General features: G+C 41.7%; 1 protein-coding gene across 1 annotated transcript in view; it reads right to left on the reverse strand.

The window, feature by feature from the left end:
- The window catches only part of NUBPL (NUBP iron-sulfur cluster assembly factor, mitochondrial), a 101,031-nt gene that overhangs the window by 76,785 nt on the left and 838 nt on the right, over window positions 1–23,408 (reverse strand). Inside the window, exons 2-4 of the mRNA XM_054971717.1 lie at window positions 22,487–22,634; window positions 19,278–19,312; window positions 1,329–1,419 (exon numbers count right to left, since the gene is read on the reverse strand). Coding sequence (XP_054827692.1) covers window positions 1,329–1,419; window positions 19,278–19,312; window positions 22,487–22,634 — 274 coding nt within the window. The remainder of the gene's footprint in view (window positions 1–1,328; window positions 1,420–19,277; window positions 19,313–22,486; window positions 22,635–23,408) is intronic.

The following is a 23,408-nucleotide window of genomic DNA, read 5'->3' on the forward strand; positions in this document are numbered from 1 at the left end:
TCTACACTGTATGGCTTGTTCAGAATTAGATATGACACTATTTAACTTCCATTTCATGGTGAACAATGATCTGACCAGTCACTACCATCCACCCTTGCCATTTGTTGATACTATAGTTTGGTATAGTGATTAAGAGTGGCAGGACTCTAATCTGGAAAACCGGGTTTGATTCCCCATTCCTCCACTTGAAGCCAGCTGGGTGACCTTGGGTCAGTCACAGCTCTCTCAGCCCCACCCACCACACAGGGTGATTGTCGTGAGGATAATAATAACACACTTTGTAAACCACTCTGAGCAGGCATTAAGTTGTCCTGAAGGGCAGCATATAAACTGAATGTTATTATTATACTATTATTATTTTCTGTGCGATATGGTTGACCATGGCAGTAAAAAGCTAGAGGAGATGGAACACATTAAAAAAATAAATGATGGGAAAAAAGAAGATTCAGAGTTGATTTGGCTTGTCTGCAATGATCTGCCATGGTTATTGGTTCTCAAAGAAACCTTACTTGGAGCACTAAGCATAAAAATTATCTAAAAATATTCAATTTGTTGCATATCATTTTCTATAAATGTGAAAATAAACTCACATTGTAACCCTTCTGAGGTTATATAAAGGCTCTATCTAGTTTTAAGTCAATATGATTTAAAGTAACAGCAACCAGTTAGTGTACACTTTTATTTATGATGTATCTAAATTATTTGAAAAAAAAATTAAATCAATTGTTTAAACCAGCTTTTCCTTCTTGGCAACTTAAACCACCTTGATTTAAATTGGCGTACCACATCCATTACTTTTATTATCATAGGCTTTCTGTACAGGGGAGAGGACAGGTTGTTCCTCTTTCACACTACTGTAAGCACTATTCTACAATGTCTGAACTGAGATGGCACTAGAAATACTTGGTTCCATCCTTCCCTACTTATATACTTATTTTTATACTTATTTTTAAGCCCTGTCTTTCCATTTGACAGAATGCCTGGAGTGGCTCACAAGAGAATCAATCGAAGAAAAAAATCTGAAAAGGAAAACATTATAAAAACTAGAAGCACAAGGTTATACATTCAAACTGTGTGTTCCATTCTTGTTTTTTCTGTACTTTTTGCTATAGTGATGCAATATCCCATCCCTTATGATTGCCCTTCCTATCCTTTCGTGAGCTATGTTACTCTATTAATCCTGCTCAAAACAACCACTGTAACCTTTTAACGAAAATGATAAAAGAGTGATAACCAAACCAGATTTATAAGTGATGTTAAGACTGGTTTCTAATTTAAGAGCCACAGATGATGCACACTTTGAAATAAGAGTGAAAAGTCAAACTTACTTGATGATACTTCTGGACTCCCTTTTAAATTCATCATCTTTGGAATAGAAGGCCCATATACATCTGCATCTAGCAAACCAATGGCTTTTGTCTGTGGAAGGAAAAACATCAAATAACAGTAAAACTATGCATGCCAACCAACATTAACTTTATTTATTATTTATTGAAAACATTTTTAGTCACCTTTCCTCCAAAAGGCAGCTTACAAAGTAAAATATAAAGAACATAAATATAACTTTAGCTACAGTTTAACTACAATTATTAATCATGAAGTAAGGAGCTTTACACCCAGCACGCATTGCAACACAATGAGAGAGGTGAGCGCACAGGATTGTCCACCACAAATCTCAATGCAGGCCTCAACGATACAGAAGAAGGAATCATCTGTTCAGTTATCTACAGCAAAATACAAATAGAGTTGGATTGTTCCCAGTATGGCACACATAAGTTTCTGGTCATATTTAAGAGTCAAAGAAAAAGTAAAAAACAACGAAGAGGCTTCCTGCTGCTAAACCAAAGAATAGTAACAGAAAATACTGAAAAAAATTAGCAGGGCAAATAGTAAATAAAGAATTGTTAGTACCTGAAATTTATTGCTGCGTAATTAGACTTCATTTTCACAAATAATAATAATAATAATAACATTCGATTTATATACCGCCCTTCAGGATGACTTAACACCCACTCAGAGCGGTTTACAAACTATGCCATTATTATCCCCACAACAAAACACCCTGTGAGGAGGTTGGGGCTGAGAGAACTCCAGAGAGCTGTGACTAGCCCAAGGTCACCCAGCTGGCTTCAAGTGGAGGAGTGAGAAATCAAACCCGGCTCTCCAGATTAGAATCCCGCGCTCTTAACCACTACACCAAACTGCATAAAATAGCACTATAAACTGGACAAGGACAGATGGACATAAATATCAACACACACAAAATAATAATAACAACATAATAACAGTCGATTTATATACTGCCCTTCAGGACAACTTAACATCCACTCAGAGCAGTTTATAAAGTAGGTTATTATTATCTCCACAACAAACACCCTGTGAGGTGCATGGGGCTGAGAGAGTTCCTAGAAGCTGTGACTGACCCAAGATCACCCAGCCAGCTTCAAGTGGAGGAGTGGGGAATCAAACCCGGTTCTCCAGATCAGAGTCCCACGCTCTTTTTTTTTTTTAAATTATTCTTTATTTAATTTTAAAGTTACATAAAGGATCCAAAAAAAAGTTCCAGTAACAAATTCATGTACAAGACATATCATCAATGCATGAATATAGAAAACCACTACATAGACATTTAATACCTCTTGTTCTTTCAATCTTCCGTTTTAAGCTCACCAATCAGTTATTTTATTTCAGTGCTTTTTTATCCACTTATTCTATTTCTTATTTCATTTCTCATAATTCTTTCTTTTACATATATTAAGTATAAATCACATTTCCAATCCCTTAGATTTTCGCCAGAATAGTTACTCCCTTAATCAGTCCAGGAGTAGAGGATAAGATAGAAAAACAAAATAAAAAAGAGACAAAAGATACAAACGGAAAGATTAATGCACCTTACTATATATCAATATAACAATACATTTTATACCAATCTACCCTCATTCTTTCATCAGTTTATACAAGCCATCTAACCTTATATACTGGAATGAGGCTAGAAAAAGAAAACCAAATAAATATATTAAAAACTTTGGCTTAAACAGTAATTTATATTCTAGAGAAGATAGCTGAAATCTAGGAATAGTTGAAGCACTCCAAAGATCCAGTTATCACATTATCTCAAGTCTTTTAAAAGTAAATATGCAGTATCTAACATGTTATAAAACATCTAGGCTTAAAATAAGTATGTATTACATATCATTAAGCATAGGGAGGAGATTTAAATCATAATCTATGTTCCTCCTTCTTTCGCTCTTTCAAAAGACAATAATAAAACCAGAAGGCTCTAAGAATCTATCCATCCCCCTCCCTGTTATCCCTTCAAAGCACACTAACAGTATAACGTTAGAAAAGAAGACAGACATGAAAGATTAAGCCTATACAGTTGGACCGTAATTTCAGTTTCATTCCGATTTCTTCTTTCTCCCAGTAGAACGGTGGATCATTTTCTCTTTCACACTAGATAGCCAGCAAGAGCTTTTCTTATTTTCTAGCCAGTTCTGGAGGGGGTCAGTAAAAATATTGCTGTTTCTCTGTTCACTTCTCTTCCTGAAGATACGTTGCAGTCTTCCCATCGTCCAGAAGCAGCAAGCTAAGTTTTCTCATCATAGCTCTGGTTGGTTGGCCCTCCCCTCTCTTCTCTATGACTTGCATTTTCAGAAAGGGGTATTGGAATGTTCCTCCATCTTGCAAAGTAACTTTTTTTTTCATTCCACTCTAATTTCCTTTCAACTAGCTCTGTCCCTTTAGAATTTTTTTCTGTATCATTATTTTTCACAATGCCTTTATTCACCTCCACTCCAAGGATCTGATCTGCTTTACTTAACAAATTAGCCATCCAATTGACAATTACTTGTAAGCTGGAAAATATTTCCTCCAAAGAAGCCATTTCAGAGTTGCTTTTAGATATTTTGGTAAAACTCTCGTCAAAGTGGTGAAAAGCTTTGCTTAAAGTATTTATGGTTTTGAGAATGTATTGCTTTCCAGCCTCTGCTGGGAAAGTTTTCTTTACAATCACTCCTTCATCTGTTTCCCTCCTCCCAGAACTCGTAGGGGTGGCCGCTTTGCCGGAGGTTAATAAATCACCTCCTAATGAAGCTGGTTAGCTCTCATAAAGTCATAAAATAATCTCCTTACTTGGTGGGAAGATTCAGGTCGCTTTGTTCGGTCTTTCAAACGTCTTTGATATGTCTTGCCAAGAATCTGCTTGTTTATTCGCTAATTGGACTTCGGCTTCTTCCCCGGACCTTGCCTTTCAAGCCAGCTTTGGGGCTTCCAGGGATTGCCGGTCCCCTTGAGCTCCCTCGCCTTGCTCCAGCCTGCCTCCCCTCTGCACGGGGGGGGGGGTCTTGGGGGCCCGAATTCTCAGGTCCCAAGGTATCAGGAAGATCACGACAGAGAGTCATAACTCAACTGTCATGCCTCACTGCTTCATTTTCCAGAAGTCCAGAGTCCCACGCTCTTAACCACTACACCAAACTACATGTGTGTTGACCACAAACATACTCATATAATACAAAGAAGAGCAAAAGCTTGAAGACAACTAGGCCAACAAATACGAAATTCTAGAAGTTTCTCTGCAGACCCCAAATGTACCCAAAATCAAAGATTTCCACTCCTGACAGTGGCCACTGGTAAAATTTAGCATAGCAAGAAAAGACAACAATAACACAGAAAGAGGGGCATGTACTTTTTGTAACAGGAAAGGCTGCAGAATCACAAGTCAAAATTCAAGCGTTGCTGAGAAATTGTAGCACAGCTTTTTCATGTTTGTATCTCTTTTTAAAGTACTTTAGTTGGGGGTCATGGTCAATGTCAAAGTTGCCTTTACAGATGACCAAAACCCAGGCTTTTCTCACATTGCTCCACCCAGCGCCGGATCTAGGGTCGCCCACACCCGGGACAACCCTAGACTGACCACTTCATGTGTGCACTGCACGCGCGCTCCCCGCACTGCATTATGACGTCACTTCGGTGACATCATCACACAGGGCGGAATGGCAGGGGCAGCGTGCGTGGCTGGGAAGCCAACCGCGCCATTCGCCTCCCCACAGGCGAATGGTGTGGGCGGCCTCGCAGCCCCCCACACTGCTTTCGCCTGCCCTGCAGGACAGGGGGTGGCCGGCTTGCTGCGCACCCCCTGCCCTACAGGGCAGGCAAAAGGCAGCGCAGCCACTCGTGCCATTCGCCTGTCCCGCAGGGCGGCCCCGCAGCCCCCCACGCTGCCTTTTGCCTGCCCTGCAGGGCAGGGTGTACATGGCAAGCCGGCCACCCCCTGTCCTGCAGGGCAGGCGAAAGGCAGCACGGGGGGGCTGCGAGGCTGCCCGCGCTGCTGCCTGCACCCTCTGGCAGCTGCTCCCGGCGCCCCCTCCCTGGGGGCGCCGGGGGCAGACTCCCCCCCCGCCCCCCCTCAATCCGGCTCTGGCTCCGCCTGAACCCATATGGCAAACCCCACCATTGCTTTCTTGCTGGGGTTGAGTGGGATGGAAAGACTTTCTGTTGAAGTTGAAGGTAATTCGTTGTTTCATGTTTAGCAGTACTAATTTTGTATTTGTGTGTTGACTGCAAAAAAATGCTGTCTTTTCTGAGTGTTAGGTTGTGGTGAAGTTTATCTGAAGAAGTCTTTATGAAATTGTTTGATTAATTATGTTGTTAACTCCTTGAGCCCTTCAGGGATAGGCAGGATACAAATGTTTTAAAATAAAATAAACAGGGATGCTGTGAAATGGTTTACCCAATTGAGCCCTTCAGGGATAGGCAGGATACAAATGTTTTAAAATAAAATAAACAGGGATGCTGTGAAATGGTTTACCCAATTGTTTAATTAGGACACAAAGAAATTTGCTTACTAAGCCAAACTGGTGCAGTCTTCCTTACAGTATACAGCAGTTTACTCACTTTAGGTTTGCTTTTGAAAGTTACAGGCACTTCCAAGGAAGTACATATTAGGAGTTCCTGATCCCTATTTGCAGCATGCTGTTAATCCAAAGGATATGGGCTATTCTGTTAAGGGTTGTTGGGCACGATTACCTTCAGTCCCCTCCAACTGTAATATATTTAGAAAGCTATTCACCAGGATGACTGAGTGCAACTACTCTCTACTATTAAAGCCTTGTTGGACAACAGGCAGTAAATAGCAGGAAAGAAGGCTAAACAGAACCTTAGAATGGTTTCTAACTATAAGCATGGTTGGACATGAAGCAAGTGACTTGGGAACCATGTGAACTATTTCTCTTGGATGTTTAAGAGGCGGCTAGATACTTTACTGTTAAGCACAGCTCTCCTATCCTAGGTGACTAGCTGAAACTTAAGACTGTAATAGTTCATCATTTTGGTAGCATTGTTAATTTGTTTTAATTAGAACTGCTTATATTCTGCTCCAGACAGAGAGGAAAACCTTAAGCTAAATGTCAAGTGAATTCAAAGCTCAGAAAAGGTGGATTTTGCAATAGGCATACTCTTGGCAGAGTGCCTTGCAGCAGTCAGGACATCAAACATTTCAAATTAGCAAAAGTTTTATTATTAGAACTGATAAACTGGATAGGAAAGTAGAGAAAACAGCTGCATAGCTAGTTTGAGAGAGGTAGAGGAGAGTTCTAGAGAAACAGCCCAAGATTGGCATTCTACCAACAGCAAGGGGGAAGTCCTTAAGAAAGTACTCTCCTTACAGTCTTGTCTGTCTAGAGCTTGCTGCTCCTGGCAGAATCTTCTTTTCTTCTTTGTATACTAGACATTGTTATATTTCAACGTATATCACACAAATTGGTTTGAAATTTATCTATCTTACTTCATTGATGTGTCAAGACTATGTAAGATACTATATTCCAATCTCTTAACCACTGGAAATCCTGCTCAATTCCCCCCACCTTCCCTGAGATTTGATACACAATGAACAGGATTTGCAACTCTGTTTTATGGCTTCTGCTGCCGAAACTGGTTGCTTCATTGCTGCCAAATTCACCTTTGTTCACTGCTGTGCAGATCACTTTCTATTTACGCTTACAGTCAAAAGCCCACAAGTTTGAGTGGGTTTGCTAAGCTACCCTGTTGATATCCAGGGATCTGAGGCAAGTAGAAGCAAGACAAGGCCTATCAAAACTGTTGATCCTGCAACAGCCAGAGCTGAACGGAGGGTATTTATAGAAGTAACTGCAGCTGTGGCCTAGAGTCTGCAGGCACTCGTAGCTTGGCCTTGCCCAGCATCCCGCAAAGCCTTATGGTGGTTCTAGGTCTCCAGAAGCCTCATGGTCAGCAGAGAGGCCTCAGGCACTCTGCCATCTGAGCCGTGCTTCTGCCAAAGCTTTCCATCTTCTCTGCTCTCAGGGTCCTTCTGGGGCAATCATGGGGTCCTTGGCAATTGCAAGTTCTGGTCCTGTGTCTCCTGGGCTTCTGGTCCAGGCATTCACAGCTGGCTGCAAGTTCCCCGACAGCCCCTGGGGGGGGTGGTCCAAGGACTTTGGGACCCTCAAGATCTGTCATGGTTTTGTCCTCCATGGCGTCTTCATTCTCTGATGAGGAAATTATCAGGCCCAATCCCAACACTCAATCAAGGATAAATTCAAGTATTACCAGTATATCCAAATTTAAGAAGTCAAAATAGCTCATAGAAGTGCATAAAGTGGCATTGTGCATACATAAATAATTATATTCAATCCTGTAAAATTCATACAAAATCTGATATTCCAGCAATAAATACACAAAATCTGATATTCCAGCAATAAATACACTCAATTCTATCAGAAATACAAATGCTCTAGATACACAATTCACAAACAAAAGCAGCCATGCAATAATACAGTCAAGTCCATTCCTTAGAGGTAAAGATTCTCCTTTTCTTTCAGGTGTCCCCAGAAAACACCGCTGGGAGAAAGAAATCTTCAATGCAGGTAAGTCGCAAATCAACAATCTCTAAGGTGACTATGAATAAGTAAATAACATGTTGTTTTTCTCTTTTTCCTCAGACGGACCCAATGCAGGGAAGCACAGAAAAAAACATGGTTCCTTAGCCCAACAAGGAGTTGGCTATTTAAACCGCTTGTTTCAAAGCTGCTTCTTCAGCGGCTCCGAGGTCCAAAGAATTAATCAGTCCTCAAAGAACACACATACACAAGTGCAAGCGTTGAGGCACCTCAGTTTACTGAGCTAAGGAACCGTGGTTTTTCCCGTGCTTCCCTGCATTGGTTCATTGTCACCTTAGAGATTGTTGATTTGTGACTTACCTGAATTGAAGATTTCTTTCTCCCAGCATATTTTAACCTATTTCTTACCTCTTTTAACCCCATAATTTTTCCTCCTGATCCTTCTCACTCTGCTGACAATGTCTGAGTTCCTGGCTCCTGGCCCAGTGGTCACTGGCATTCCCACCATGGCAAGAACACTGCCAACTAGTAGGGCAAACAGCCTTTTCCCTGGTAGCTCAACTCCACCACAACTGGGATCCCTCACACCTATAAGATATAATGGCTCCATTCAGATATAACACCAAATGAGCTTTAGCTCAAGTGCTTTCCTTATCTCTCAGACGTGTTCAGGGAAGCAATACTTTGATGCTAATGAAGAAGGAAAAGTGGGAATAGGAACATGCAAGAGTGAAAAGAGGAAGTGCCTGTGGCTCGTTTATCTACCTGCAATTTTTGTAAACCGCTGATTGGCATGACGGTTGAATAGGCCAAAATAAGACCTTAAACAGCTACAGTTCATTACACCACAGCTTGCACTGTAGGACTTCTCCTGGGGTGGGCCTCCGTTTATTAATGCACAAGGGGATGTTGTTTAATTTTCTGCTGCAGGTACCAAAATGACTCAGAGTGCCCCAAAGTTCCATCTCTCTTTTTGTACCAATATTTCTAATAAGTACAAAAGAGATTTAGAAGAGTGACTTTCACAAAATGCAGGAACAGCAGAACCTTCAATGTCTATGGATGTATGTATTTGTGGGGGGTTTCTGTCCTACTATTGTCTTTGATGAAACAGTGATTTTAAACCACTGCAAAACTTCTCAAGCCTATTTGAACAGATAAAAAAGAGAAGAAGGGAGAAAAAATTGTGGATAGTGATACCTTTTCCACACCATTTTTCAGCCTTTAAAAAATTGCATACAGTCACAATTTCACATCATGATTTCACAATCCACCACTTCCTTTCCCTAAATCTCTTGATGGATTTTCAATTGGGCAACAGTACCATTTAAGTAACCATGCAGATCAAAGCAAGTATCTCATTTAGCAGTTTTTAAGAAATCATGTTTCTTTATAATGTACAAAGCTATTTAAAACCCACTGGAGCTACTCTGACAGATTATGCTGTTTCATGTCTACTGTATGAAAGCTGCAATTTAAGAGCTCGGGAAGCCATATTTTCATACTAGATTTCAAAGACTTCAGCACCATTTCTGAACTCCTTTGTTCTCAGACAAAACACATAATTTACCTGATTATGAAGATTCATGACTCATTTCTTTTATCTGCATCCACAGCTAATCAAACCCCTTCAAATAGTTATCCTAATGCTTTATCCCCTAATTACTGTTTGAGAGATAAATATTTGGAGAACTGCCTACTTTGTGCTCAAACTTCAGTAGTACTGGTTTACAGACTAATTTTTAACAATGAAAAATAGTCTGAAACGGACACTGGGACATATTTTTGTCTCTGTCTTTATACAGTTTTAAGCTTTTCGGTAAGAATGACAAGGTCTTTTTTTTATATACTGTGCATATTTCAGAAAAGGGCATATTCCTAGTGGGCCCTTGGCAAGATCCCACCTGGTGGCCTCTGAGCACATTTTGGGGTCAATGCCCCATCTGTTCAAGCACCTTCTTTCCAGAGGGGGTCACAAAGTAAAAAATAATACAATAAGATTTAAAAAACCAAGGTAAAGTTACAATATATACAAGTGTAAACTCTTTAAAATCTAATTGTCATTCATTTACTCTGTTCCCATTTTACGTTATTAAGATAGATTCTAACATTAATAAGAGGGCATGGTGTTCTCGTTTTTTCTTTATCCTTTTTATTTCATGATATCATTACCAGGTCCACAGTGAGAGAAAAGTAGAATTTGGATTGTTAACCTGAACTGTCTCTGCAGGCTGCCTCTCTATTCATCACAGCATTTGTCATTCATTTCACTTACTACCTGATCCTTTTAATTGGAGAGGCCAGGAACTGAACCTGGGACACTCAACATTCAAAGCAGATGTTCTACCACTGACTTGCAAGTTATATGATTTACTTCCACTTACATTTGCTCCACACAACCACCCTGTGAGGAAGGTTAAGTTGTGAAACAGAAACTGGACCAAGGTGATCTATTGAGTTTCATGGCCAAATAAGGTTTTGAATCCAGGTCCTAATTTGACACTAACTACTGGCTCTCACTGTAATTAAATTTAGCTTAATGAGGTAGGGGAAGGGAGCTTTTGGACTAAGCTCTGGAATGGTGATAGGGAATGTTCTCAATTTCTGTTGTTTTAAATTCTCAGTTTTTCCAAAAGCCAACTCTGGATTTCTTCATTCAAGATAAAAGCTGTATGCCCACGAAACGTAAATCGATATCTGCCAGCTCTGTGTGAATTAACTACAGATTACACTAACAGCACACAAATATGCAAATTAGCTTTGTATGTAGGTCTGTGGTAAATAGATTACCATCCTTTGCCTTACATATAACTCATATATAACCAGTAGCTAGTCCTACCCACATGCGTATGTGTGTTATGTGCCATCAAGCGGTCTCCAACTTATGGCAACCCTATGAATGAATGACCTCCAAAACATCCTATTATTAACAAACTTGCTCAGATCTTGCAAACTGGAGAATGTGGCTTCTTTTATTGAGTCAAGCCATCTTGTTCTGGGTCTTCGTCTTTTCTTACTGCCTCTTCAACTTTTCCTGGCATTATTTTTTTTTATAAATTTTTTTATTTTTCATAACTACAAAACACTACACAGCACTACACAAGACTATCACAAGGAAAGGGGAGAGGGAAGGGACAAAGGGGGGTGGAAAAAGAAAAAAAGAAAAAGGGGGGGGAATGAACTACAAACACTAAACACTACACTTCAATGTTTCCCTTCATACTGTCATAATACAAAAATAGCTCCATAGGATAATGATGGAGTGGTTAATCATACAGAGAATAAACATTTCAAATTCTGATTAAACTTTCCTCCCCCTTCTAGGTCCCGGACGCAGTTCTCTCTGTGCAACCGCTGTTGCGGTGCTCTCCTCCTCCCCCCCCCTCCGGCTCCTCCTTTTCTTCGTTCTCGGTGCAGCAGAGTTCTAGGTTTTTATTCTCAAAATCCTTTAGTTGATCTTCTGATAATATCTTATAGGCCTGATCTTTATATCTGAACCATATTCCTTCCGGGAATAACCATTTGTACTTTATTCCATGGTCCCTCAGAAGAGCTGCAAACTTTTTATATTTAAAACGCCGTTTCCGGACTAGAAATGGAACGTCCTTCAAAATCTTGACTTTCAAACCCATAAAGTCCAAATCCGCATTGTATGAGTTATATAGGATGGTGTCCCGAATCTTTTTAAATGAAAAGTCAATAATGATCTCACGAGGCAACTGTCGCTTTGTTGCATATTTTGAAGAAGCCCGACGGACCTCCAAAATGGCGCTTTTAACCTCTTCTTTAGTCGTCCTCGCGGGTATCGCCAATAGTTCCGAGACCACATCCCACAGATCCTCTTTTTCCTCCTCTTTCACGTTTTGGAGACGCAAAATTGTCTGCGTTCGTTCCATCTGTAGCCCGATCAGCTGGTTCTCAACCAGCTTCAGCTCCTTTTTTGTAGCCTTCACAAGTGACGCACTTTCCAGAGCAGACTTCTCTGCCCCCCCCGCTGCTGCCTTAATGGTTTTCACTTCGCTTTCAATTAAGCCCACCCTTTGATCAGTTTCGTTCAGCTTGTCAACAAAGGGTTTTATGGCTTCCACCACCGCCCTGCGCACCAACTCTTCGAGCGACTCCCCCTTCAAGGTAGCCGAGATTGACTTACCGAGAGCGGGACTTTGCTTCTTTGCTGCCATTTGGGGGGGGGGGGCGCCAACAAAATTCTGGAACTCAACGAAGGGGTAGAACGAGTCTTCTTCAGATCAACCTCTCCTTCACAAACGCTTGTAGAACAGAAGGGATTCGCTTGTTTACGGGCTTCCGCCTGTTTCTTTTATTTGCCGTTTCTCGTTGCCTGGCGGCACTCGAGGCGCCGCGCACGTCTGCCGGCCTCCATAGGGACAAACGGGCAATTCCCCCCCCCCGCATTGATTTCGGGGAGTTCTTCCCGCCGCGTCCCGGACCCTGGCTCCCTCCCTGGGAGTCCTGGGGGCTAATCCTTGCGGCTCAGCCGCCCGGTCAGGGTGCCCAGTCGTTTCCTCCCGGACCAGCCGAGAGGAGCGTCCGGCATGGCTGAGAAAACGAAACCGAATCCCAACTTTTCCTGGCATTATTGACTTTTCCAGAGAGTCTTAGCTTCTCACGATGTGACCAAAGTATGATAGCCTCACTTTTGTCATTTTAGCTTCCAGGGAGAATTCAGGCATACCCACAGTAATTTCTTCATCCGCTGACACAAAGCTATGCTCCTACATTATTGTCTTTTGCTCCTTGATGTTCCCATCATCTCCCAAAATGGTGTGCTTCCATGCACACAGGAGGTTCTTCATCCCAGTTATCCAACTGGAAATTCAAGCAGACATAAAGCATCCTGTCAAAAACTACAAGGGTGCGGCTCTCTTGCCCACGTGGGACTGTATCAAAACCTTTGATAAGAAGGAAGTTCTAAAGCAAGTTGAATACAGAGATTTCCCCCACACAGTGAAAGCAGAAGCACAATCTCTCAACTGGATCTGTGCCATCCTTAGTCACGCACAGCTGGTGTTTGCTCACGAAAATACTGTGTTCATAAACAAGCAATCTCAATCCTATTATGGCTGGTTTCTATTAATTTGCGTTGTTTCTACTACAATAAATTGTCTGTGGCCATGCAGCTTTCATAAACAGTCACCCTAGCATGAATGAGTCTGGCAGAAGAATCAAAAGTTCCTCATAGGGCTCCTGTGGGAGTGGAATTGGCTACAGTCATCTCAATGGAATTAAGGACACTCTTCTGCCAAAACTAAACAGGCAATTAAGAAAAAGGACACCAGGGAAAGGCCTGTCACCTTCAAGGAAAAAGCAGCAAAGATTTAGAATCTCCACACTGTGTCAAAAGAGTGTACATTCTTGCCACTAATTAACTAAGCCAGCCATTACTACTTGAGAGCTCGAAGTTGCTACAGACCTGGTGACCCAAGACTGGTCCAAATGCTCCATTTGTTTAAAGCAATACTTGACACGGCTTGACCTTTTCATTTGCGACTTATGCAGAATCTTCCATTGGCTAAAATATTAACTCCACAGTAAGAGGCAGCCACATTTAGCGAGGTGCATCATCCTGCAATCCACACACACCAGCACCTGCAGAGCTGTACCCATAGTCCATCAACCATGGGACTAGCATAGGCTAGTGTGAGGGTATGCAGGCCTGGGCTTGACTCCCACGGGAGCCTACAAGGCCTCAGAGAGGAGAAGGGAAGGAGCTCTCCTTTACCTTGCTCCTCCTCCTATCTCCTGGTCATCTCCAGCACCACGCAGAGAGAGACGTAAGGCACCTCTTTATCAGCCATCTTCCTGGGCCCCTCTGAAGGCAACGCCCTACAGCATGCTCTGTGTCAGCTACCAGCATCTTGCAAGGGGAAATCCCATTGAGAGAGACGGAGAACCATCCTGGACTCTACTTCCACTGGAGCTGTGGCATGCTGCTGCTAAAAAGCTGTTGGGAAAGCAGTGGGCAGCTCTTTAAAAGGAGACTGATAAATCCATGGATTTCTCTGTTAGCTGGGAAACTCACCTGGCCAACATAGCACCATGGAGGCTGGGAAAGATCTGAGTTGCATTCCACTTTCACACTCTGCTCAAGAGTGTCTTGCATTGGAAGAAATCTCCTTGCTCCAGAGGAAGAGGCCATCATTTGCTGAGCAAAGGATACAGCCCTCCTTTTGCAAGTCTCTAATGTTTCTGGCTCAGCACACAATTTCTCAACAAGAGCACAAAAAGTTACAATCTGGATTTTCCTTAAGGGCACAGTGGACATATAAACGAAAGATAAAAAATAAGTTGTTATAAGATCATTACAGCCTTTTTTGTGTCTTTACATACACACCCAATTCAGACAAACTCCATTTTCTAGGTACAGACTACACTTATAACCCAAAAAACTTGTAAAGTACGAGTAACATATACAATTTCCCAATCAATGACAGAATAGGTGCTTCCCCAATGCTAACTAGCAGCATGCTGTCTCACACTATAACAGCCCTGCAATGCTCGTTTACAACAGTATTTTGTGAAACTGTGCAAATACAGCAGTCGGCCCACATCTGCTACTAAGAAAGAGCTACAAGGTCTTTCCATTAACTAGGAACAATCTGGCGTCTTTGCCAGAATCCCGATAATCTCTTTCAAAAAACCCTGAGCAAACAAATGCTATCAGGGTACACCAAGCCTGTTTAGTGGACAGCAGGGATGTTGTGGCAGGCCATGCTCACAGCCTCCAGGCACAGACCACATGCCTTGTGCACAGAAGTATTCTGTACGCAAGCTTGAATCCATGACATGAGACCTGGCAAAATACAACATGTTCACACGTAGTGCCTGCATGTAAGGAGAGCCAGTTTGGTGTAGTGGTTAAGAGCAGCGGGACTCTAATCTGGAGAACAGGGTTTGATTCCCCACTCCTCTGCTTGAAGCCAGCTGGGTGACCTTGGTCAGTCACAGCTCCTTCAGAGCTCTCTCAGCCCCACCCTCCACACAGGGTGATTGTTGTGGGAATAATAACATACTTTGTAAACCACTCTGAGTGGGTGTTAATTTGTCCTGAATGGCGGTATATAAATTGAATGTTATTGTTGTTGTTATTGTCAAGGACATAGGGTGACACTTGGAACTACAACCCAGCTATCTATTCCACACATTTTGGGTATCCTGACTGCAGCCACTTGCACAGGGCTCAAGCCACACCATGTGTAACAGGATAAGTTACTGACAAGTGCTATTCAGAACTTGCTTAGTTTGGAATAGATCTCCCAGTGCTAAGAAACCAAGTATTTTAGATTCTGGACTCTTCCTCAGATTCACAGCTACCAACACTCTTTTCTTCTTTAATTAGAGCTAGTACCACAAGTCTTTTGAAGCCAAATTGAAACTCACCTCCTCACTCCGATACATTCAGAAATGGCTTCCCCTGTCTAATGAAGAAAATCCATTACAAATACTGAACAAATCCAGAATCCCTAACTTTGTGACTGGGACACAAAGGGGCAAGCAAAAGCAGCCTGCCCAGGTTCACCAACACAGGCGGAGGTCAGCAGCACCAAGCTTATAGCGACATGGCTGGGAGTTCCCCCAGCTGCGCAAGCAATGAGGCCCCAACTGCCTGTATCAGGCTGAGGACACTCTAACCGGAGGGCCAGCTAGGAGGCACTGGAGCAACAATGAGACAGGGTGTGGTGGAAACGCAGAGCCCAATGGCCAGCAGCTGGGGAAAGCAGGAGGAGGGCAGGAGCAAGCCCATTGGCTGACCCTCAGTGACCCAGTCCAGGGAAAGAGGAACGAACAACAGTGTATTGATTGGCTGTGCAAGGGAGGTGGGCAGAGTATAGTGCTACAAAAGGGAGGCTCCCCTAACAGGCCAGGGAGGAAGAGACAGGGCATGGCTACAGTGAGAGCTGACAGCCACAACCCCGGGGCAAGAGGAAGAACCAGGAGCAGTAAACACCTCTCTCACCCATTCTGAAACCTAGGTAAACCATCCCTGTGCGTCTAGCAGGGCAGCAGAAGGGCGAACAGAGGGCACAGAGGTCGTGGCAGTCCACACTTTTCTAAATAGGAATCATACCATTTTTCAAGGCTACTTCAGAACCACAATTTACTTTATATATGATCTTAAAATACAATTAAGACACCTGCTGAAGTCCAACTGTAATACCAAATCGTTTGTTTTCGAAGTCATTAAATTCTTATACATTATAACTAAAACACTGCAATATTTATCATTTGCACACTACAAGTGTTTAAAGCACGTCACATATAAGACCACAATAATCCTTACAATGTACCCAGCAACGCAGGCTAGTGTTATTCCCATATTGCTGGGGGGTGACGGCTGAGAAAAAACGGAATCTTTACCATCATCTGGCAGTTAGTGGCAGAAATAAGCTTTGACCTAAGAATTGTTCTCCGTACCCTTAGCCAAAATGCTCTCATAATGTTTCCCCCCCAAATATATCTACAAGATAAATAACTGAGTCAATATGTTTTAGTGGTTTGTCAAACTATGACCAGGGGAACCGTACTCTCCCACTAAGCCCACCAAATTTTGTTCCTGAGTATCAGCTGACCCTCAGAAACAGCAGAAGAAGCAAAAAAGTGGTCTGCGGGGTGGGTGGGTTACTGCCCTGTCTTCTGTGAGGGGGAGGGAGAAATTACTGCCCTATCTTATGCAAAATGGAAATGCTGTTTCAACAGAAAAACTCTGTGTTCGGGAATGTGTCAGCGCCTCACAGGATTTTATTTTGTTTATTTTATTTTATTTATACTCCACCTTTCTACACAATGAGGCCCAAAGTGGCTTACATCATTCTTCCCTCCTCCATTTTATCCTCACAACAACAATCCTGTGAGGTAGGTTTAGTCTGAGAGTGTGTGACTAGCCCGAGGTCACCCAGTTGAGCCTCCATGGCAGAGTGGGGAATCTAACCCTGGTCTCCCAAGATCCTAGTCTTGGAGAAAGAGTGGAATAAAAATTCAGTTGCTAAAAAGTAGTACTTAGAAAACATTACGTGGCTACATGTTTTCAAAATACTGTTTTAATGAAGTAAAAAATAAACTGAGGAACAACAGACTCTGGAAGTTGCATTCATCTTAAGGGCACAAAAGCAGAAGTATTACCATTAACCAAGAAGATTCTTTGCCACAGTGCTGGATCTTCTTTTTATGCTTATTGTGAACCCTCTGCAATATTATCAGACATTAATTATGAAATGTTTTATCTCTGAATTTTTTTGAGGATTTGCCAGGTGACTCCCATTAGTGTCAATCATGCAATTAATTCAAATACACAGATTTTAAAAATGTATTTCTCTATAAAACATTAATGCCACATCTGCTACTCCAAAACTATTTCTCCACATTTTATTTCCTGCAAACTGGATGGATTATCAGCAAATCAGAACTTTTTACTGGAGTTCTCAACCAATCTGTTAAATCCATGAGGTACACTTGAACCTGGTATCAGCTTCAGCCTATTTGCTGAAAGTACTGGAACAATTTTATTAAAATCTAAACACACTCACACAGGTTTTGTTATAGTTACCAAATGTTAGCAAAAGGAAGTATGACAACTTGGATCACTATAATGCACTTATTCTGTATTCATTATATAGCCTTAGCTAACATAGCTTACAGGAGTAAGACTGGGAAGTTAAATTGGCCTGAAAAGAAGCTATGCTGAGTGGCCTGTGCAGTGCTACAAGCCATCACTGCAGTGGCTACTCAGCTCAGATCTGGTCAGAAGAGCCAAAAATGGATATTGATTCACCAGTTGCCTCCTTCTGCACTGCCTCCAACTGGTGGCGGCAGTGAAAGAGGTATCAAGAGACCTGACACACATCGTTGGCACCACCTGCTGGGTTCAAGCCGAGTGGTAGGGGTATGCACCCCCCCCCAAAAAAAACCCCAGAAAATCCAGATTTAGGTTTCGGGGATCTCAAAAAAATCCAGGATTTTTTAAAGACTCACCAGAGAATCTCAGATTTATTTGGCCTTTATTCCCTATGGGGAAAACTATCTGTGGGCTACCTGGGGGAGGGGGCTGGGGCATTTTTCAAGAAAAATCCACCAAACTTGCAGGGAACTTACTCTTGACTGTCCTCTAAAGACCAATTAAGTTTCAGGAAGATTGGACCACTAGGTCCAATTCTATGGGCCCCTGAACAAGATGCCCTCAGCCACTCTCCATTGCTTCTTATGGAAGAAACATTTCCAGGCAGGCTATCAGATAGAAACACACGAGGGCAAGACTGCCAGTGGCCAAAGGCACACTCTGAAATGGAAGTGAAGTCCAACAGAACCAAACTGAATCAAGGGAATGGCTGACACCCCCCCCCCATGTAAACCAAAGGGACTAATCCAGAGAATCATGTCAAAACAGCTAATTCCACCCAAACCAAACTTATGCAAGGGACATTTGCAACAGAACCAGTGTCACACAAGCTCGAGAGACAGGGAGAGCTCTTGCACAGATAGGACACTCATTACTCCCTCCCTTCCTCCACCTCCTCCCCTTTTTGAAAAAAAACAGAAGCCCAGGAAGGAGCCAGGAGAGGCTGAAGCCACAAGTTCCCAGATCAGATCCCAATTATCGGATTTGATTAGGGAAAGCTGGCTTTCTTCCCAAATACCGAATTGCACTTGCACCAAGTGGTCCCCACAACACTGGCAAAACTACTGGGGCTCAGCTCTAATTGCTCCTGGCTGCTAGTAGCTGTCAGAGGAGAGGCCCGCTAGAAATGTTCCAATCCATTCCCACAGTCTACTGGCTATGAGACTGATCTATGAGCCATGAAGCTCATTGTTCAAATATCATATCTGTCACAAACTTTCTAGGTGGTCTTGGACAAGCCAATATTTCTCAGTCTCAGAACTCCATGGAATAATATACAATTTCAACAATGCCTTGCAGGGTTGTCGTTGTCAGGATTATTTGTGAAACCCTTCAAATGCATAAAATGCACTATGTAAATACTAAGGATTATCATATATTATAGTGCAGCCATCTTTCTCAACTATATTTGGAGAAATTATACATACAGAAAAGGGCTAGTAAGCATTTCTACAGGGGCCTGAAAGCTCTGCCCTAAAATGGCAACAAATACATTTGTTACATGGATAATCACAATGCAGTTGTGAGCCTTTTTTATATATCACAAAACTTGTGATACATATTACATCACTGAAACCATTTACACATATACTTTGGATAGAATACTTTCCCCATCACCACAGAATTTAGTAACACTGTTATTTGGCAAGAATCCTGGAAGAATTGGTTAGCTATTCTCATCTTTATCACCAGAATTTATCCAATTAAAGTTAACCTATCACAGTACATTCTGCCATTACAAGCCAATCATTGAAATGTTTATAAATATTAAAATAATAATTATATCTACTTACTGAATCATTAGCTGCCAATGCAAGAGCTATATTTACTGTAAAAGAAAACGAGGGTTTAGAATTAACTGAACAGAATCCTACAGTTATTTATATCATACAAGTGTATGAAAAAAACAATGGCTGAACTACAATCAGGGCCAGATTGACAGGGGGTGGGGTAGTCTGCCCCCCAAAGGGGGCACCAGGCGCAGCTGCCAGCCCCCAGGAGCACGCAGGTGGCTGAGCAGAGGGCAGTGGGAGCCCACCCGCACCATTCGCCTACTGCAAGAGCAGGGGGAGCGTGGCAAGGCTGCCGCCCCATCAGTGTGCCACCCATGTGGCAAGCCGGCTGCCCCGGCGCACTGTGGAGCTGGCGGCAGCAGTGCGGATGGCTGGGAGGCTGCCCGCGCCATTCACCTGCCCCGCAGGATAGGGGGCCCGTGGCAAGCCGGCCGCCCCCTCAGCAGGGCAGGCGAATGGCACGGGCGGCCTCCCAGCCACCTGCGCTGCCACCGCCAGCTCTGCGGTGTGCCGGGGCAGCTGGCTTGCTGCGCGGGGCGGTGTGCTCCGCAGTGGGTGATGACATCACAGAAGTGATGTCATCACACAGTGCCAGGAGCGCACACGCTCTGCGCGCACACAAGTCCGGACTTGCAACGCTGGGCGCTGGCAACCCTAGATCTGGCCCTGACTAGAATTTAAAAGTTACTCAAGTTTAACCGAACATGATAAATAACATCTTAGAAGGTATGCTTTGCTTTGCAATGCTTTAAGCACTCTAACCAATTATGTAATAATAGGATCCTATCATACCTGAAAACCAACTCAGATAATTATAAAAAATGAGGTAAGTTCTTTCATTTTGAAATTTCAGATCAAGGATGGCATACAATATTTACATCTGGACTGATAGCTACTGATAAATCTCTCTGCCATGAATTCATCTAGTGCCTTTTAAAGCTGCAGAAGCTAATGGCCATAACTTCATCTTGGGGCAGTGAATTCCTTAATTATGCATTTGTGTGAATTAGTACTTCGTCTTTCCTGTCCTGTATTTACTGCCCATCAATGTCATTATGTGACTTTGAGATGTGGTTTTATGAGAAGGGAGGGAACATTCTCACAATCTACTTTCTGTATCCTGTATGGTATTTTGTATGAAACTTTGACATGAACCCTTAATTGGCTTTTTAAGTTTAGGGGGAGGAAATTTCCAAGCCCTTTATTTTTCTGAAGATGCTTTACTTCCATGATAATTCTGATTATTCTTGTCTGCATCTTTTCAAACTCTAAGCTTTTTGAGATGGGGTAACCAGAACAGCATACTGTACTCTAAATGCAGCCATAGCATAGATCTATCTAGGACATTACAATACCGACTGTTGGATTTCTTTTTGTAGAAACCATGCTGATTCATTCTCAGAAGGGACTGTCTTTCTATATACCTGAGTAATGCTTCTATCTGTAATACTCTTCCCACTACTTTTTCTGGAACAGATGTTAGCTAACTGGTCTCTAATTCCTTGGCTTTCTTCTTGATCCCTTTTTAAAAAAACTGGTGTTCCTTTGCTGCACAGCTGTGCTGCTTGCAAAGTATCCTTAAATAAATCCCTAAACCTCTGGTCGGTTCTCTAGTTTCCTGCTGTAGCCAATTAGAGTAATTGGTCTTAGCTATTACCAAGTGTGTGTGACTCAGCTACTATAGTGATTCAACAATTGTGGTGATAAAAGGAAGGATTAAATTTAGCCATAATTTGTCTGTCTTTTCCTAGATATTTACTTAAAGTCTCACAATCTGTTTGATTTTGTTCTGGTTTAATTTTATTCTGGTATGTAACTTCTGTAACAACTACTTCTGTTGTATGTATGTATGTATTTATTGTTAAGATCCAAGCTCAGAAATCAGAATCAACATCATACATATGTCAGTATCATATATCATGACATTCGGGCAGATTTGCTTGGATAAGGGGTGAGGTATGGACAACAGCAGGAAAGTAGGAGAGTGTAGACTGCAAGGGGATATTTGGCGCAGCAGGGCAGACATTCACAGCACAGCAGAAAGCAAAGTCCTGCTCCGTATCCTTCAGGATTAGAATACCTCATACATATTCGTAATCTAAGTGGCAAAGTAACCCAAAAGAGATGGGTGAGGCTGCAGTAACAAAAGAAAGGGGGAAAAAATCAAAAGAATATCATGTGAGTTTTTTGTTTCAAGATCACAAAAACCCCACTATTTATGAAAAAGCCCATGTTTGTATTTAATAACAAAAGAAATGTACAAGTCTAATGTATCATGTGTGTTTGTATATGTTTATACACCCACAGTATTTTATGACTACTATCCCAGTGTACCAGTTCATGAAAGAGAACCTATATTTAAACTGCATCTTTATTATGTTATCTGAGTACACAATTGGTACAGCCTTTTTGTTCACTGAGAAACAACCCTAGCAAATGAGCAGGAGCATGGATATTGATAAACAGTAATTACTGTACCTAGCTTATCCATTGCAGTGAAATGAATAGATGGTGATCTTTTATTCAAAAGATGGTGTTACAAAGATGTCAACACAAAAATATAAGTTTGTATGGAAATATGTACGCCAAATAATTTTCACTTTAAGTGACCACAGAAAAGTGACAGTTTTCTAAATCCACTGAAATTAATGGATTTTGTCATTCTGTTTTGGGTTACACTCTAATTTTCAGTTTTATCCTATCCTTCTAATTTTATGTTGTCTAAACAGGAAAAAACAACTTTTGATTCAAACATTTTGTTTGTATAATAAAGCAAATATTGACAGTTTTGAACATTTGTGGACCCATTTAAATCAACAGAATAAGATCTTTTCTCAGAATATCTCTGGGATCAAGCCTAAACACTTCTGCTTTGAAGTAAGCCATTTTATTCAAAAGGATTCACTCAAGAAAAGTATTAGGAATGCAGCCTCTTTAACTCAATTCAGCCTCAGATTTGTATATATGATCCAAAAGCCATACCGAACTATGCCAGGTTCAAGCTGATATTGCTAAAACAGCATATTTACTAATAAGCAGATGAGATGTAGGAAAAAAACACTGTATTTTTAAAGAGTTGTGCTCATTTTAATTCACCCTACAGACATAGTCACTGTCATGCAACTGTACAAAACAGAATTAAGTGTATGCTAGCTAATAGTCTACAGGCAAAACAGGAACAACATACCGAATCACTTCAGAAGACTTACCTGCAGTTGTTGACTTTCCAACACCCCCTTTTCCAGAAGCTACCACCAATACTTGCTTAACTCCTTCAATTGGCTTTTGTTTTGGTAATCCTTTAGACATGATTTTGTCACGTTTTTCTTTTAGGAGAACATCATTCACATTGGATGACTTTAAAAAAAGATCATTTAAGCTGTTATTAATGCACTGTTTTGTGGTTATTTATAAAAACTGATCAAAGAACCTAAGTTACAGCAATATAAGACATTACACAATTGAGTTTTGCTAAGGTTACAGAAAACTATCTTGACCTTGCATGTAGTATCACTTTTTGTAAATCAAGCATGTCAGCAATGTAATCTAAGAAGCATCCACTAGATAAAACCAGAAAGTATATCAATCTTTTTATGTTCACCATTACTAAATTTGGCCACCCAGGAAACCTGCCAGTTTAAATCCTCTGTTTTCAATATTTATACCAGAAGACAAAGCTTAGTTCACAATACAACCATATATTTAGATACTGATTCATAAGGATAAGGACACACCCCACTGGAGAGACTGACATGGCTATTTCCCCAAAACAATAACTTTTACTGGTGCTCTCACCTACCATAGTGTGTGCTGGCTTTGTCTCTCATCTGTGCATTTCAGTATAGAGTACAATTAGTGACTGTTTATCAGTATGTAGGTGAGGGCTATATAGATTTAATTTAAAAAATTAAAAGAGAATTGAAAGAATACCATATCCACAAGACAAACAAGACGTAACAAACCAAAACATAAGTGCGGGATTCTATAAACAGTGCATTGGGGGGAAAGTTCCCCCTTCCCCACAAAAAAGATTAAGTGCATGCGAATGCAAGTAGATTAAAATATTATGTCAAATAGCTAAGATCTAAATACTGCTCAAGCAGGGTTGCCAACCTCCAGGTGAAGCCTAAA

Source organism: Eublepharis macularius, chromosome 2 (genome assembly GCF_028583425.1).
Source record: "Eublepharis macularius isolate TG4126 chromosome 2, MPM_Emac_v1.0, whole genome shotgun sequence".
NCBI lineage: Eukaryota > Metazoa > Chordata > Lepidosauria > Squamata > Eublepharidae > Eublepharis > Eublepharis macularius.